At 43.4% G+C, this 18,223-nt stretch overlaps 1 protein-coding gene across 1 annotated transcript; it reads left to right on the top strand.

Annotated features, from left to right (window-relative positions):
- Nucleotides 1-3,331: 3,331 nt before the first annotated feature.
- FUCA1 (alpha-L-fucosidase 1) lies at nt 3,332-16,883 on the top strand. The gene is made up of 8 exons (XM_090268784.1): nt 3,332-3,742; nt 6,126-6,260; nt 8,038-8,175; nt 9,286-9,391; nt 11,929-12,129; nt 13,844-14,031; nt 15,816-15,915; nt 16,137-16,883. The coding sequence occupies exons 1-8, from the start codon at nt 3,357-3,359 to the stop codon at nt 16,275-16,277; spliced, it is 1,395 nt and encodes a 464-aa protein (XP_090124910.1). The 5' UTR covers nt 3,332-3,356; the 3' UTR covers nt 16,278-16,883.
- The last annotated feature ends 1,340 nt before the right edge of the window (nt 16,884-18,223 follow it).

The raw sequence follows: 18,223 nt of genomic DNA, 5'->3' as shown, positions 1-18,223 counted from the left end.
CATCATTACTTCTCAATGCACTTCTTTTTATGTCCTGTATTAGTTTCCTGTGGCAACTTTCCATAAACTGAGTGCCTTAAAACAACAGAAGTTTATTCTTTCACAGCTCTGGAGCCTAGAAGTCCGAAATCAAGGTGTTGGCAGGCCCGTGCTCCCTCCAGAGGTTCAAGAGGAGGATCCTTTCGTGCCTCTTCCAACTTCTGACAGCTCTGGTGTTCCCTGGTTTGTGGCAACATAACTCCAATCTCTGCCTTTATCTTCACATGGCCTCCCCAGCCCCCTTGTCTCTTGGTGTCTTCTTCTAAGGATGCCAATCATTGGATTAAGGCACACCCTAATCCAGTATGATCTCGTCTTAATTTAACAAATTACATCTACAAAGACTCTATTCCAAATAAGGCAATATCCCCATGTTCTGGGTAAATATGAAGTTCTAGGTGTCACTACTGAACCCACTTGAAATGGTAAAATTTTTAAAGGTAAACTTGTGGTTCCCTAAAGTTGGGGCATGCCTTTCTTTATTCATTGGTGGGGTCTTTTCTAATTTTAGCAAAGGAAATGCCCAAATGCATGACATGAATTGATACTCAGTTAATATCTCTTCAATAAGTATAGAATTTACAAATCATTGAATTAAATGTACTTTCACATTTTCTACCTCTCTCCTTTCCATACTTCCTACCTTTCTCCTTTCACACGCTCTTACTTCGGCTTTAAGTAAAGCACTAGAGTTTATGAAGGAGGAAAGCAAGGGGACAAGGGAACTTGGATATTACTGAGAACTACCTGCATCATTTAGGTGAGGAAACGGACCCAGACTGTGGACAAGACTTGCCCAAGGAAACCCCATGAGGTGGCATCTAGTGCTAGAAACCCAGGTTTCCCAACTGCCCGTATTGTCCACTCTCGCAGTGCCTCTCACCTGCTCCTGCAGATTTGCATTTTGGATATGAGGATGTTGGCCTTTAACAAATAGACAGCCAGCTATTTCTCCAGCAAAATGGGTTTATTCAGGAACAACAAAGAATTGCAATTCAGAACCTGTGGTCTAAGGGTAAACCATACTCAAGTCTAGAGAAACAGAAGAGAGGGCTGCCCTTTGATGACTTCAGAGGGGCTGTTGTAAATGAAGAGCCCTTTGGAGTAACCTAAAAGTTTGAAGTACAGTGACTTTCCATTGACTGAGTTATGGCAGTCTCCCATTGGCTGAGCTATTACAGGGCAAGGAGGAATCTTTCCTTTCTCCTGCTCAGGCAGTTATGTACAATAGTATCCCCTTCTATTGTAAGTACAAAGTATGTCTCTTCCTACTGAAAGAGCTGAGCGACATGTGAGTGAGAGTTCTCTCTTCTAGCCTCCTGATTCCATGTTAAAAGAAGTTTCTGTTTATTTTCACAAGGTTAAGAAGATATGAAGGTCAATGTCCCATTACATCTTCCCCAAGATGAGTTCTGTAATATTAAAGACCACGACTCTGATCACTAGAAAGTGTGTGAAGATGGTTATTTTTTTCTTTTAAAGTGTCTGTGCTTACTGTTTTGGACAACATTTCAGCATAATCTTGCAGAGGAAGAAACACAGAAGATTAGAAAAACAGCTGTTTACTTAGCAACTGTCATTGTATTTCCTTACCACTCCTAGGATGAGGAAGTGTTTGGTTCTGTCAACACATGCTCTGACCCCTCCGGGTTGCAAGAGAGAAGCAGCATGTTGAGAGGCATAGACTCCACCTCTGGGGACCTGGGTTCTGGTCCCACTTGTGACCCCAACTAGCTACATGATCTTGAGCAACTTCCATCCCCTCTCTGGGTTTCAGTTCCTTCCTCCCTAAAATGGAAAGAGTAGGAAAGGGGATTGTGTAGAGGATTTCCAAAGTTCCTTCCAATTCTGACATACTGCAATTCTTTCACTGATATGTGGGGACTGGCTATGTCCTTTGGGTTCAGTATACTTCCCACACATGATGGCCTCACCTTCTGTCTGAGCCTGTGTAGCATGTATGGATTGTAGAGGACCTGATGACCAACCTGCGAGACAAGGTTCACACAGGTACTCCCAGGGCCTGCGGCTCTTTTATTGTTTTAATTTTATTTTTCAATTATAGTTGACATTCAATATCACTGTACATTATTTTCAGTGTATAGCATAGTGGTTAGACAATTATATAATTTATAAAGTAATCCCCCAATAATTCAAGTACGCACCTAGGACCATACGTAGATGTTAGAATATTATTGACTATATTCCTATGTTGCTTAATTTTTCTTAACCCTACTACTCTAAAAACGTTCCTTTGTGGTGGCTGGTATGTACATGGGTCTTGTTTTTCCAATTAGATGTTAAGTTCTTTGAATGGCTTCAGAATTCCTGAAGCAAGTATTAGGCAAAGTGGTCACACCTTCTCTTCCTCTTTCAGCACCCACTGTTCTTCTTCCTTCGTAATGCTTCTACCGTCATTATTCTACCTTGTTATTTCTACTAGGACTGCTACAATGGCTCCCCCTGGCTGGTTTGGCTCAGTGGATTGAGCGTCGGCCTGCGAGCTAAGTGTCGCTGGTTAGATCTTCCAGTCAGGGCACATCAGAGAAGGAAAACTCTGATTCCAAAAAACCTCCGCTGCCTTGCGGCATACCTCTTCAGGGGAAAGGCTAAGGGAGTAAACCCCGACAGAAAATCCGGAGCCAGAGTCCCTAAGGCGGTTTGACGTTGTAGTCAATACCGGCAACTCCTGCGGCGCACCTGAAGCCAAGCTGTATTGACTCCGTCTTTCCCTTGGATCCTTCAGCTGCGAAGAGAGGGGGGGGGTCTGCTGCATGGGCAACAGAAGACCCTCCGTGTCACTCACGAGTCGGACTGCACAGCCATTCTCGGCGGTGCAGGTAGACTCTTAAGAAGCTACACCATCGTCTCTCGAGACGGACGGCTGCCGACGACGACGACGCTACAATGGCCTTGCACCTGGTAATTCTGACTCCACGCTTACTCTTTTGTACTGCAGCTTTAAAAGTCTCCTCTGGTTCCAACGGCAAAAATGCACTACTCCCAGTTCTCTACACACACCAAGCTTTCCACAGCCCGCACGATTTAACCCCGCCACGAAATCTCTTCTAGAAAAGTTTTTGAGACCATCAGCGGAGCGAGGTCAACGCCTCCTTGCGTCTTTCTCCTTTTAACCGCCAGAGGGCGCCACGGGGACGGCAGACCAAGAGGGGCTGAGACTCAGTAACCTAAAGGCCAAGGCTGTGACCCGCCCCTTTCTCCTTTCAAGCCAATCACTAGTTAGAGTGGGCGTGGCCCCGCGCCCGCACCTGCGCGTTAAGAGGTGATGGTGGAGGCTGAGAGGTGGGAAGGCGGAGATGCGGGCTCGCGAAATGAAGTCGCGGTTGGTGGACACCCAGCTCCTGCTGATGCTGCTCCTGGTGCTTGGAGCGGCCCAGTTGGCGCTCGGGGCTCAGCGCCGCTACACCCCGGACTGGCCGAGTCTGGACTCCCGGCCACTGCCGGACTGGTTCGACAAGGCCAAGTTCGGGGTGTTCGTGCACTGGGGCGTGTTCTCGGTGCCGGCCTGGGGCAGCGAGTGGTTCTGGTGGCACTGGAAGGGTGAGGGGTCGCTGCAGTACCAGCTCTTCATGAGAAGCAACTACCCTCCGGGCTTCAGCTACGCTGACTTCGGGCCGCAGTTCACGGCGCGCTTCTTCGACCCGGACGACTGGGCCGACCTCTTCCAGGCTGCCGGGGCCAAGTGAGTGCCGCCGCGGGTGCCGGCGGAGCGCCTCCTCCCCGATCGGAGCGATGGGACGAGGGTTAGGCAGGTGGGAACCCAGCCGAGGCGACTTGCCCAGGGTCACACAGCCGTCCGTCTGAATTAAGATACCCCTAGGCCATGTGTTTTGTCCCCTGAAGGATGCAGCATTGCATGCGGCATGCGTGATCATAGGAGAAGGTGCGTCTGGGTTGAGGATTAGAAGAGAATAGAAGTTTTGAGGAGGTGGTAGGTGGGAAAGCCTTCGATGTAACACCTGTGCGTGAGAGGCTGGAGCTAGGTGACGCCCCGTTGTCCGTTTCAGGTCGCTAAGACAGTCAGGAGTCTGGTCCTAGTTCAGCTGTGAACTTCAACAAGGCATTTCACCTCCCTGCAGCCTCAGCCGTCCTCCATGGCTACAGAAAGGGATTGTATTCATTCCTTTCAATTTTAATATCTGCAAGAGGGAAAGGAAGGGGAGTCCTGGTATGCAGTGTTTTGGGGCAACAGTACAGGTTATCTATCATTCATCTGCTCTTCTCAGTGCCTTGCACATGAAAGCACTCAAGAAATGTTTGGATGGTTTTGAGACTTGTTGGAGCTTGCGTGCGTGCGAATGTTTAGAGAACTGAAAGTGTCATGTGCTGGGGTGGGGAGGAGAGCGACAAGTCCCGTGAAGTTGTTGAGGGCTGGGACCAACCTTGAAGGAGTAATCCTTGAGGGCAGTATGTGGAGTGTTAAGTCTAGAAGGATTAGTTTGGCTGCTGGGAGGGATGTGGGTTGGACGAGAATAAGAATGGAGACAGGGAGTCCTCCGAAGAAGAAGAAAAAAAAAAAAAAGAATGGAGACAGGCAGGTCTTCTGCCTCCTGGCTCCTGGCTGCTGGTTTAGAGTGGCCTTCCACCCTTGTCTCTCCAGTCTTCTTCCAGGTTTCAGTTCCTCTTGGACTTTAAGATTTCTTGCACTAAGAAATTACAGTGACATTTAGTGTATTGGGAATATAAGGGTGGAATGAACAGAGGAGGTATTCTCTATCTTCTAGGAGCCTTAGAGATCCATAATTCAAATTTTTTTAAAAAATTAAAATCTGGGAAACATTCTTTGTCCAGACCCTTTTCATGGACCAGGTGACTGGCCCAGGTAGAGGAAAGGAATTGATGTCTTATGCTCCAAATCTCACCAGTCCGAGGTGAAGGTTCATTCCCCACACCAGAGGTTTGTATACTGTGGCCAGAGGGATTCGTCCTCTGCCTGTTTTTGTAAGTTCCATGAGATGAGAATGATTTTTACATTTCAAAAGTGTTATGGCCCCACAAAGCCTGAAATAACAATTCATACCTTAAAGTCTTGGAGATCTCCCACTAACCAGAGATTAAATTATCTCGGGTTTTTTCCACCACCACCACCACCACCACCACCACCACCCCCCGGCCATAAAAATACATTGATGTTTGTCTCCTTCTCTTTCTCCCTCCCTTCCCTGTCTCTAAAATAAATAAACAAACAAAATCTTTTTTTTAAAAAAAGCTAATTATTAATTCCCAGAAGGGTTGAAGAAGGAGGGCTGAGGTGCATGCACATCCTTCCCCTCTGAGCTTCCTCCTTGGCTGGGGACTAAGGATTGTGGCTTCCTGAAGTTTGCTCGCATTTCTGGAGCAATAACCATGGGGAGCTGTGAGTACACCAACTCGTACAAGTACGTTTCCCATAGGCGAATATACAGATGTTGACATGAACAAACTGAATTCATCTCTGTAAGCCACCCCCTCTCTCTATTCAAGCTTTAGCTTTGACCAAGCTCCCTGTTCCTAGCCAGCATTCATAGGCCTTAGAGTTAGTGACTACTGTGTTCTGTAAGCCTATACAATGTAATCATAAAGATTCCTCTCAGTAAACAGCCAGGATGGCATAGCCTCGGAGACAGATGTCAAAGTAGGTGCCAGTGTCAATTCTAAGCAATTATCCATCATAAGACTGCTAGGAGGTAGGGTTCCTGGCTCATACTGCTCTTTGTCCCTTTGCCTTGTCAATCATTACTAGTTCAGTTATACTATAAAACGTTTACTGTAGTAACTGTAGAGCAGCGGAGAATAAGCTGTGCAGAACACCAGGGTTATCTAGCCACTCTGATGCTACATCGCTGTAAGTAAATTACCCTATAATAAATTCCATTACATCCTGTGGAGTTGCCCACTTCGGTATTTTTTTGTTTTGTTTTTGTCTTAAAACACCTTTTCAGTCCGGTGGTCACTGCACCTCTGGAGGCTCCACCTTCAGATAGCCAATTCTTCCAACCATTTCCAAAGCCTCGGTCATGCTGGGTAAGTTAATGTTCATGGCCCACTGCCCACTTCCTTTGCTCGTATGGTTTTTATGTCCACAGGTATGTAGTCCTGACAGCAAAGCATCATGAAGGCTTCACAAACTGGCCAAGTCCTGTGTCTTGGAACTGGAACTCTCAAGATGTGGGGCCCCATCGTGATTTGGTCGGTGAGTTGGGAACAGCCATCAGGAAGAGGTGTGTGTCTACAGATGGTTAATGCATTATTGCTTTTGATCTAGCAGCCATCTTGTGTACCATACCTTCTCTACTCTTGTGTATTTTCGAAATTTCATTTAGCGAGTAACCTGAAGGCTCCTGGCCTTTGAATTATCAGTGTTTGATACTTGGCAGTTTTTATGTGATCAAAGGTGACACCATCAGATAAATTCATGGCTGTCTAGTTGGGTGAAGGATACCCAGCGTAGACCACAGTGGCCCATTTGTACTCTGAGAAGGATTCTTTCTGGAAAGACTTCCAACCCAGGCCCTTTTCCAGTGTCTGATGGACACCAGGGACTGGGTCTCTCATCTTTGTGTCCCCCTTAGTCGTCAACACAGATTTTTGCAGGCGTTCAGGGAAGGTTTGGGTAAATGATAGGTCAAGAGGGAATTGAAAAGGGCAGTTAAAGCAGCAAAAAGGAAGATAAGGGACACTGGGTTGATTCTAATTAATGCTCCCTAATGTTTGCCACTTAGAAGTAACTTCCCAAGATGGAAGAGCTAGGAAGTGGCAGAGGTGGAATTTAAAATCAGGTATTCTAATTTTGGACCCTAGAGTTCCAGGTATGTTTGCCTGTAAGGAGGAAAAATGGTATTTGTCCCGTCTCAGCTCTGTTGTGATTTGGTAAACTTGATGTCCTATTGAAGGGGTGGGCCAGCTGCCTGTTTGTGTAAATGAAGATTGATTGGAATAGGGCTATGCCCATTCATGTCTGCGTTGTCTATGGCTGCTTTCATGTTACAATGTCAGAGTTAGGATAGAGACCACAAGGCCTGCAAAGCCTAAAATACTATCTGACCCTTTAGGAAAGTGTGTGCTGACTCCCGTCACCTGTTTAATATTCAATTTCCCAATGATGTGCGTAGGTAATAGTCCCGCTGTAAAGCTCGGAGGTGTTGATTAGGATCAGACTTTAGGATACTTGCTTTTCATCTTTTTTGTGTCTATTTAGTTCCTAAGTCATATGGTGAAATAACTAATTTCAGTTCTTGCTGCCTTATCTGCTCTATTACCTTCTTACTTGTACCATAGTGTTTCTGTAACTCTCACCAGCCTTAACTCAAAACAAGCTTTATTGCGTATGAAAGTAGGTTACTTTAAGCATGTTGCACTTTGGGTATGTTAAAAACTAATAGTCAAACCCTGGCTGGGGTGGCTCAGTTGGTTAGAGCATCGTCCAGATACGCCAAGGTTGTGGGTTTGATCTCTGGTCAGGGCACACACAAGAATCAACCGATGAGACAGAGAGCAGGATGACAGCTGTGGGGGCCGGGGGGAGGTTAAGAGGTGGAGGGATTGGGCAAAAAGGAAAAAGGGCTCATGGACATGGACAACAGGGTGGTGATTGCAGGGGTGGGGAGGGGGCCATAAGGGGGCTAAGTGGTAATGGGAAAATACACAATAAAGAATGTATAAATAAATAACCTCAGGGGAGTGGGGGAGAGTCAACCCATGAATGCATAAATAAGTGGAACAACAAACTGATGTTTCTCTCTGTCGAGTCAAAAAGTAAAGTTTTTAAAAACTATTTATGTATAAAAAGCAGTTATGTGTATCATCAGAAACATAGTAAACCAATCATTTTAATTGAATGATAAGAGATAATTTAAGTTAATGCTTTTGGATCCCACCCCCCTGCATGCCCTTACGGGTGCGGTTCACTGAGGTATAAAAATATGGCCACTGACTTTTTGAAAATAAACTATTTTTTATTTGCTTAATGACAATTGCTGTCCTGTTCTTCTGTTTAAGGAACATACGCTTTGGACTCTATCACTCACTCTTCGAATGGTTCCATCCACTCTACCTACTTGATAAGAAAAACGGCTTCAAAACACAGCATTTTGTCACTGCGAAAACCATGCCAGAGTTATACGACCTTGTTAACAGGTAAACCACAGAAATATTTTTGGTGTATGATTACTTAATCTTTCTAGATCTCTGTTTTTTTATCTGTGAAATGGGGATAATATACACCATAGGATCATTGTAAGAACTAATGAGGAAATGAATATAAAATGCCTAGTACAGTCTCTCGTGCACAGTAAAATACAGATTATGTTATATTTTGCCTCTCAAACAGGCAATCTTTTTCCTGGAGTCTACTTGCTGTCCGGATTACGGAGTACAGTATAGGAGTCTGCGGCAGGCAGATTTACATTTGAATTCCAGCTCTTGTTTACTTATAAACTTTCTCACCTAAAACTAATTGCCCTGCTGAGCATCACATTCTTGCTCTCTAAGGTGGGACTAATAATGCCTCCCTTACAGGTGTATGCTCACGTTCACACTTCATAGGACTCAGAGTCATAACACGTGACAGGTGCAACTGTGGCTCAAGTGGTTCTGTAAATCCTTATGGTTGACGCTTTGGGTAGGTGTCCAAAAAAATGCATTGGGCGGACAAGTTCAAGCTCTTGATACATCTTATAAGCAGAAACCTTAATACTGGAGTTCTGGAGCACCATTCTTCTAGTTGGAAGTAGTTGCTGGCGGGAGACCAAATTGTATAATACTGATTACAACTCTACTTTTTAAAAAGGCATTAAAAAAAGAAAGATTAGGGGGACATATAGCAAAATGCTGTGTATCTCGCAGTAGTTATGAGCGCAGAGGCGCTTCTTGTGTATGTAGTTGTTTTTGTCTCTTTAGTTTTCCACATTCTCTGCACTGTGGTGATTTATGCTACTTCCAAAAGGGAGAAAGTTGATTTTTAATTATTTGTTGCAGTCCTGACCTTGTAGTTCAGTTGGTTAGAGCATCTTCCCGAAACACCAAGGTTGTGGGTTCAATCCCCGGTCTGGACATGTACAAGAATCATAAATAAGTGGAACAACAAATCAATGTTTCTCTTTCTCTCACTCCCCCTCCCTTTCCTTGCTCTCTCTATAAAATCAATAAAATTTAAAAAAATAAATATTTGTTGCAAAGAATGATTCATAAGAGTTTACTACGAACGGATTCAGGTAATAAACTTTGTTCTCATTGCATGTCTTTCAGGTATAAACCTGACGTGATTTGGTCTGATGGAGACTGGGAAAGTCCCGATACCTACTGGAACTCTACAGGTTTTCTTTCTTGGCTCTACAATGATAGCCCAGTCAAGGTCTGTGATTATATGGCCCCTCTCTTATTTATCTGTTGTTGTGATGTGGGGGGGGGGGAAATGAGTATAAAGAGATAAGATCTGGAGTAATGACAACAGCAGCAACTATAATAGTAATATGCTCATGGGGGTGCTAGGGACCTGGGGAGTTAACGGATGGTAAAGTCCTTTCACCTGTCGTCCTTTTCCCCTTCCTTTAAGTATAAACTTTCTTTTTCTCCTTTAATTCTTGACTTTGATAACATAGGTTTAAATCTTGTTAAAATTAATACACCAAACAAAATTAAATGATAGGAGTAAAATGCAAATATCTACGACTTCATCTACTCTTTGTTGATTATGTAGTTTAATTCTCAAGTGGAAATTTTATTTCCTTTATATCCAAATTCTTGGGGGAGCTTTGTCTTCCCCCTCCATCACCCCCCACCCCCAACCAACACTACTACACTGCCTAATAGCTAGCTGTCCATTTACAGTTTGTATTTTGGTACACTTACAAAGTAGCAGAAGTCATAGTCCTCACTATAGGAAATTTTTTAAATGTTACATATTCTGGATTTGTTGTGGATCTAGAAAAATCTAAGTATAAGAACAGTTTGAATTAAGCTGTCTTGGTAGATTCGTAAGCCTCTTATTGGGTAACTATTACTAAACTCAGAAAATGGGAAGACAGGAAAAAGGAGAGAGATCCTATGTGACATATAGAGACAAATTAAGAGTGACTTTCTGGGACTTGCCAGATGTGGGGACTTTGAGTGGCACAGCATCATGGTTCTCTGCCAAGGGTCCTCACATGGGGTGGCTCAGCTGTGGACCCTTGGGTGGGATGCTGTAGACCCTGGTTTCCCACTCTTGTTCTGAATTCTTTCTTTTATTTATTTTTTACTTTTTATTGATTGATTGATTTTAGAGAGAGAGGCATCGATTTGTTGTTCCACTTATTTATGTATTCATTAATCGATTCTTGTATGTGCCCCGACCAGGGATTGAACTCACAACCTTGGCTTATTGGGACAGTGCTCTTAACAACAGAGCTACCCAGCCAGGGCTCTTAATGGTTTCTCATGCATTGGGAAAGAGCGTTATTTTGGAGTGACAGTCACATTAGGAAAGTATTTTTAGCATAGCCCCCTCTCCTTACCATTCCCTCTGTCTGTAATTCTGTGGTTTCTGAGGGTCTTCACTCATGAAGTCCTCAATTTAGTGCCGCCACCCTGTCTAAAATTACATCGTACCTCTGTTCCGCTACGTGTCTTTCCCCGCTTTCTCTTTCTCTTAGCACTTACCTGGCCTAACATATTCCAGATATAATTTATGTTGTTTATTATCTGTCTCTCTCACTGAAGTATCAACTTTATACTTCATAAGGGCGAGGGTTGGGTCTGTTTATTGCTATCCCCAACCCTGCAAACAGCATTTGGCTTAGTTAAGCACATAATAATATTGATCGAATGTAAACTAAGTCTGGCTACTGACAATATGTAGTCTCTCCTGGAAGTATTAAGAAACATCCTGGATCAGTGGCCTCCATTTACATTAATCCCTAGGTAGTTAACTCCGATGTGATGTCATAATTGTTCATTCAGCTAGTCCCTGCTGGATCTCGGAGGGCAAGAACTGTGTTTTCTTCACTTTAGGTACTCCAGTATGAGCCTGCTAGTAGTAGGGAACATTTATATTTAGATACTCCATGTAATGATTTCTCATAGTTCAGCTAAACCTTGAAGGAAAGAAAAGGATATTTGATTGTTGACTTTCTTTACCCAGGTCATGTAGTGCAAAGGATCCTGGGCTGGGTTCAGATACCTGATTCATAGTCCCAGCTTTCCAAAACTACCTGGTGTTCTTCCCTTGGGCAAATCTTCTCCCCATTTCTCCTCTAATAAAATAAGTGGTTTACAAGATCTTTAAAACAGGCTCTGACCAGCTCTATGGTGACAGATCGCTCGACCAGGGTTTCTCAGCCTCAGCACTATAGACATTTAGGGCTGTGTATTTCTTTGTTGCGATGAAGCTGTCCTTGATGTTGTGAAAAGTTAACACCATCCCTGGCCTCTACCCACTAAGTGGCAGTAGTACCACTCCAGTTGTGACAAACCCAAAATGTGTCAGGCTTTGCCGAATTCCTCTTGGGGCAAAGTGGACCCCGGCCGGGAACTACGCTCTAGAAGACCAGCGATTTTCACTGGTGCGCATGTTTAAAACATACGGTTCCTGACAATTTAGTCAGAGGCACTGACCTCTTTTCTTGCAGATTGTCAAATTAAAAAATGACGACAGTCAACACAACAATAGCCGTACAGTGTGAATTAATCAAAATTATAACTATTTTTGTCAGATTGGCAAAAAAAATATTTTTAAGCATGTTACAGAATTTTGGTAGTTAGGTTATATGTGCCATGAGATGGAAAAGGTTGCAAATATCTGCTCTAGACTAAGCCCCTGCTTCCAAATAGACTCTTAACTTATCACACTGCATTATGTAAGGAAGGTAAGACGTTTTACCCTCAATGACCCACTACTCTTTCCTCCTTTAGGATGAGGTAGTAGTGAATGACCGATGGGGTTATAACTGTTCCTGTCACCACGGGGGATACTACAACTGTGAAGACAAATTCCAGCCATCGAGTTTGCCCAATCACAAGTGGGAGATGTGCACCTCCATAGACAAGCGGTCCTGGGGCTACCGTCGCACCATGTCGATATCTGACACTTCAAGTGAATCTGAAATCGTTTCGGTAAGCCCCCTTATGATTTATTTGTTAACCACCATCTCAAACTAGCCTTCTAGCCGAGCGTGGTGGGAACACTGTGGATGAAGGTGCAGGTCTCTAGGACCCTTTAGGGTTATTGAACACACTCAGAGTAACCTGTCCTGAGGGAATCACTATCATCACAGAAGAAAGTTTTGTGTACAAATACGTTCTTCCCAGGGTTATTTTCAGTTGGACATAGGGGTTGTTTCAATTTCTTGCAACTCTGAAGGGATAGTTAAGTAGATTTGGGGGTTGTCCTTAACCATCAAAATGTTTATCAATGTAATATGGGTTAATGCTTAAAGAGTTGAGTGAAAAAATAAGTTACACATTATCACAACTGTATAAAATTAACTACATAGAAAAAAGACCAAAAAGAAACATAAAAAGTTAATGGTGTGGTGCCTTTGGGGTATGGTAACAAATTCTCCTTCTTAAGAGTTTTCTGTATAAAACCTTAATTTTTCTGGGCTGCCCTGAAATGCACCTGTTTGAGGTCATAGTAAACAAGTAAATACACACACATTCCACTTAGAAGCCTTGAAGAATGCACATTAGTCCCTCCTTATTCTCAGGGATACAATCCAAGACCCCCAGTGGTTGCCTGAAACCAAGAATAGTACTGATCTATCTATCGATCTAAAATGTTTTTTTCTATACTATACATACCTATGATAAAGTTCAATTTATAAATTAGGCACAGTAAGAGATTAAAAATAAATAATAGCCCTGGCTGGTGTGGCTCAGTGGATTGAGCGCCGGCCTGTGAACCGAAAGGTCGCTGGTTTGATCCCCCACCAGGGCACATGCCTGGGTCGTATAAAAGGCAACCAATTGATGTTTCTCTCACAATTCACACTTCTCTCCCTCCCTCCTCCTCTCTCTAAAAAAGTAAAAAATAAATAAAACCCTTTTAAAAAATAAATAAATAATAAAATAGAACAATTATAGCAATATGCCGTAATAAAAGTTATGTGAATTTGGTCTCCCAAAATATCTGATTGTACTGTGCTCGCCCTTCTTCTTGTGGTGACACGAAATGACACAATGCTTACCTGATGAGATGAAGGGAGGTACTTAAAACTTACAAAATGTTTATTTCTGGAGTTTCCCATTTAATGTTTTTAGACTACAGTTGACCATGGGTAACTGAAACCATGGAAAGCGAAACCGTGGATAAGGGAGGACTACTAATGTATCTCTTTACAGCTTGTTTTCCCAGCGGGGCAGCATGCACATTAATATAGCCCATCCCGTACAGAGTGTCCTGAAAGTCTTCAGATCTCTTCTATCTCCCCAGAGTCTCCATAGCACCCTCTCACAATCTCTTCTCTCTGGTCCCCATAGTCTCTCTGTATGGCTCCATGTGATCCCTTCATGGCCAAGTGCTTTGTTCTCAGCTTTCCTGCTCACACTGTATGCTTCTGACACATGACCCTTTCCTCCCAGGGAAATGCCCGTGATCACGCCCTGAAATTCAAGTTAATATATTTCTCCTTGTAGCAGGATTTTTCAGTTTTCTTATAAAATCCTGTCTTGCTTTTATAATGACAAAAATATATAGTATTTTCCGAAAGGAAAAGCAGGGAGAGAAGGTGTCCTAAATTCTTTTTCTTCTCTTAATATCTCTGTGATCTAGGCATTACGCCAGACTTAGAATTCGTAACTAGGACTTCATTGTTTCTGCCCTCTCCAGGAACTGGTTCAGACAGTAAGTTTGGGAGGAAACTATCTTCTCAACATTGGGCCCACGAAAGATGGACTGATTGTTCCCATCTTCCAAGAAAGGCTACTGGCTGTTGGGAAGTGGCTGCGCATCAATGGGGAGGCTATCTATGCCTCTCAACCATGGAGGGTACAACTGGAAAAGAACGAATCTGTATGGTGAGTCTTATCTTCCATTGTGTGCAGGACCGAGACTGTGGCCCGTCCTGGACTGGCATCTCCTTGGGTCCACAGCGTTAGAAGCCACACTGGAAGTCATCTTGAGGAAACCCAAAAGCTGTTCTTTTGCTACTAATTTGTACCCCAGTTTATGGTTTAAGCCACCAGGATATCTGTGACTAGTGAGGGCAGTGATAGGGTTGGTCCACAAGGCATCTGTCAATTTACTTGACACTTTACCCTGTCTTCCTAAAATTAGTAATAGCTAATTGTTGTGTAGCATCTAAAATATGCAAGGCTCCATTCTAAATTCTTTCCACCCATTTAATCCCTTCAGCAAGCCCTCCAGATAGATACTGTTATTGTCAGAACATGGCGGTTAGGTCGGCGCGACTGGGGGGAGTGTGACTTCTACCGTGGCTTCTACCTCGGCTGTGCAATCTCCGTGCACAGTGGCTTGTCTCTTCGCAAACGCTCCTCCCTCCAGCCCAGTTCCTTCGGGGCATCATGCCGCCTACACTTTCCCTTCTTTAATTGTCAAAACACAGCTTCCGCTGGACAACCTTCCCGGACTTTTGACATATGCAAATGAACAGTATGCAAATTAATCTGGTCCCAGCTTCTCCCATAAGAAATAAAAAATGGATTTTGCTCGTTCCCAGAAGAAATGCTGATGGACCTAGCATGACATATTGACTGAGAAAAAGTGGGGAGATATAAATACGTGTAACCTGTTGAATGTGTTGCTGGGTAAACTCACCCTAACCTAAACATAAGGACAGGGGTGGAGCCGGCGCCTGCAGGCACATAGGCAGGAAACCTCTATGGGTTCTCGAGGTGGACGGGGAGTCTTTTCTTTCCTTCCTTTACCCCTTTCCCTTTCCCACTTCTCTTGCTCCTACGGGTCCTTGAGTTGGACCAGGAGTTTCCCTCTCACCGCTTTCCCTTGCTTCCCTCAATAAACCTGGTGTAAAATCCTGGACTGTTCTCTGGGTGATTTCTCAGAGCAAAAGCAGCCTGATAGTTATTATCCCCGTATTAGAAGTGAGAAAGGGGACCCAAAGCAGTAAATATAACTTGCCTAGGATCATAAAGCTAATAAATGGAGAAGTCCTGATTCATGCTTGATATTGTGGATCTAGTTATTTGATCCTGGCCCTCAGTTTTTGCAACTGCAGCATGGGGTGATGATGCTTAACTTCCTAGAGCTATTGTGAGGGTCAAATGAGATAATGAACATGAATCTCCCAGCAGAGTGTCAGGCACATACGGCGTGTTTAATAAAAGATAGCTGGTAGTGTTATACCATAGAGCATAGGTCCCTGGGTCAGTGGAAAACACGGTCATCCCTCAGTGCAGTGATTTTCGCCCTCTTCTCTAAGCACAGTGAAATCTCAGTAACAAAGTTGTCTTCGTTGTACATCTTGCCCTTGTTATATCCTCTCATGTTTTCACACGGATTTGGAGTTTGAAAAATATTCAAATAATAAGGCAGATGGCTTCAGTGGGAAATAACTAGTAGAAGAGTTAAAAAATTTTTCAAGAAAACTTATAACCCAATAGAGAAGGAAAATAGAAGATACCTCAGGAAGAGGCTGCTTTCTTCCCACAGACCTTAATTGGTACTGAGTTCTTAGTGCTTCCTGGTATCAGTGACAGACACGAGGTCTTGGAATTGGTAGATAATAGACAGGGGGAATGTATAAGGTTCTGTGTAATAACCTTAGGTGTCAGGGTAACAAACCAGTTAACTTTGATAATGATGTTTCTCCCCACCCCCCCAGGTATACCTCAAAAGGAGCAGCTGTTTATGCCATTTTCCTGAAATGGCCAGAAAATGGAGTCTTAAGCCTTAAATCCCCCCAAACTACCTCCAGTACACAGGTAAAGAGCCTCGGTCAGTCCTTTCAAAGATGTCACATTTTTTAAAGGAATTGGCAGGTCTCCTCTACTTCTTTTTTCCTCCCCAGGTTTCCCCTATTTACTCCCCTTTTAGACTGCCTTCCCTGCCCTGGCCCTGCTTGGAAGTTTTCCACCATATTCAGGCCATATTCAGTACTCATTGATGCGTTGATGTTTTCTCCATTGCCTTTTGCTTTCTTCAGATAATTATGCTGGGAATCCAAAAAGATCTGAAGTGGTCCAAAAATCCACATGAAGATCTCCTCATTTATCTGCCCCAGTCGCCACCCTCAGCTTTCCCAGTTGTGTTTGCTTGGACCATTAAGATGACGGGAGTGGAATGATCATTGGCGTTCAAGAGGAAAGAGACATTATCTGCTGCTCACTGTTTTGATTTTGTTCTTACAGTACCATCATGGTAATAAACTCCTCTTTTCTACCCAGCAATGGCTTTCCAACATATTTTAATCAAAGGAACTGAATGCGTTACTCTGATGTCTCAGTGGATCAAAGATCTGAGACACCTTGCCAGCATCTCTGTCTCTCTCATCAGCAGAAGAAGGAACGAACAGTTAATCCTTTCCTAACTTCGGAAATTATCTACAATGCAACCTTCCCTCCAATTTCTGTTGGATAACTCGCTTGCTTAATGACTTCGGATAAAGCCATTCACCTTGTTGCCTATTGGAGGAAGTTTAAAGGGTTTAGCAAGCTCAACCACCTACTATTGATTTGGCATCAGTTTCACTAGCACTTCCTCAAAGAGCAGGAGAGCCTTGAAGGAAAGGAAAAGGCTTGCAAGGCTAATAGTCAGCTCTTCAGAAGTTTCCAAAGCCAACGAAGGGGCTCTGAAATTCAGCCTGTGCACAGTGATACTATGAAGAAAATAGTTGTGATTCTGCCCTGCTTTTTAAAATACAATCAAATAAATAAATTTTAATGTCAAATCATTTCTACCAAAAAATATGTGATAGCTTTCTTTTCCCATTTTCTGTATGGACTGCTTGTAGCTTTATGTTTCTGTGTATGAAAAGGGCCAGCCAAGTCTTCTTAATGCAGAACAAATGTAATGTCTTTGGTTTTTCCGTTTCTCACTTCTAGTACCACTCTTTTTTTCTTCTTTCTTTTTTTATTTTTAGCCTCAAGCAAAAAAAGCAAAAGGGAACTTTATATGGAAAAGCTTTGAAAACGTTTTTTAAAGATTTTGTTTATTTATTTTCAGAAAGAGGGGAAGGGGGGGAGGAAGAGAGGGAGAGAAACATCAATCGGTTGCCTCTCACATGCCGCCAACTGGGGACCTCGCCCACAACCCAGGCCTGTGCCCTGAACTGGCGACCTTTTGGTTTACAGACTGGCACTCAATCCACTGAGCAACACAGACACAGCTAAAAACATTTACTCAAAGAAAAAACATTTACCATAAAGAAGTAAGTACATGCAAACACTTCGGTCATGGATTTTATTTTAGAACTGGGGAAATATGGGAAATAACTGATAGCAATTATTTCATATATACCAGAGGTGAAGAACAGAGAAGTGGCTTCTTATATCACAAATATCTTTTTTTTTTTTTTTTTTTTTTAAGATTTGATTTAGTTTTAGAGGGAAAGAGGGGGAGAAAGAGAAACATCAATGTATGGTTGCCTCTAGCACACCCCCATGTAGGGACCTGGCCCACAACTCAGGCAAGTACTCTGACTGGGAATTGAACAAGTGACCCTTTGGTTCACAAGCCAGCACTCAGTCCACTGAGCCACACTAGCCAGGGCACAAATATTTTCTTAAGGCAGAAAAACAATGACCCATTATAATATTGTTCTTAAAATCACTCAAGTGTGACTCATATTTATATTCATTGCATTTATAAGCACACATTTTCTATTTGAAGAAGGTAAATAAGTAATTTCAGAAGCTCACAGTATGTAGTTCTAGGCATTATTATGGAAAAGTCTACTAGAGAGAGGAATTTGATGTCAGGGCTGGAAGGGCTGGCCTGACTGGTGTGGCTCAGTGGGTTGGACATTGCCCGCAAGCTGAAGGGTCACTGGTTCGATTCCTGGTCAAAGCACATGCCTGGGTTGCAGGCCAGGTCCCCAGCTGGGGGCGTGTGAGAGGAAACTGATTGATGTTTCTCTTTCTCTCCAGCCATCCCCTCTCTCTAAAAACAAATAAAATATGTTTTGAAAAGCTGGAAGGGCCTTAGACATACAGTCTCATCCTAGAGAGAGGAAACTGAGGGACATGGTGGGGAAATGGTTTGTCCATTGTCATATAGCCCGTCTCCAGCCAA

The sequence above is a fragment of the Furipterus horrens genome, unplaced genomic scaffold (genome assembly GCF_987537825.1).
Source record: "Furipterus horrens unplaced genomic scaffold, mFurHor1.1.pri manual_scaffold_3, whole genome shotgun sequence".
In the NCBI taxonomy this organism is placed as follows: Eukaryota; Metazoa; Chordata; class Mammalia; order Chiroptera; family Furipteridae; genus Furipterus; species Furipterus horrens.
Note: the sequence above shows the minus strand (reverse complement) of the source record. Positions and strands in the feature narration are given on the sequence as shown.

Bases quoted from the DNA above. Each gene is read 5' to 3' on its own strand.
- FUCA1 (XM_090268784.1), top strand. From the start codon at position 3,357: ATGCGGGCTCGCGAAATGAAGTCGCGGTTGGTGGACACCCAGCTCCTG. The intron at 9,392-11,928 runs GTCTGTGATTAT...TTCCTCCTTTAG, and splicing joins ACAATGATAGCCCAGTCAAG to GATGAGGTAGTAGTGAATGA. The intron at 12,130-13,843 runs GTAAGCCCCCTT...TGCCCTCTCCAG, and splicing joins GTGAATCTGAAATCGTTTCG to GAACTGGTTCAGACAGTAAG.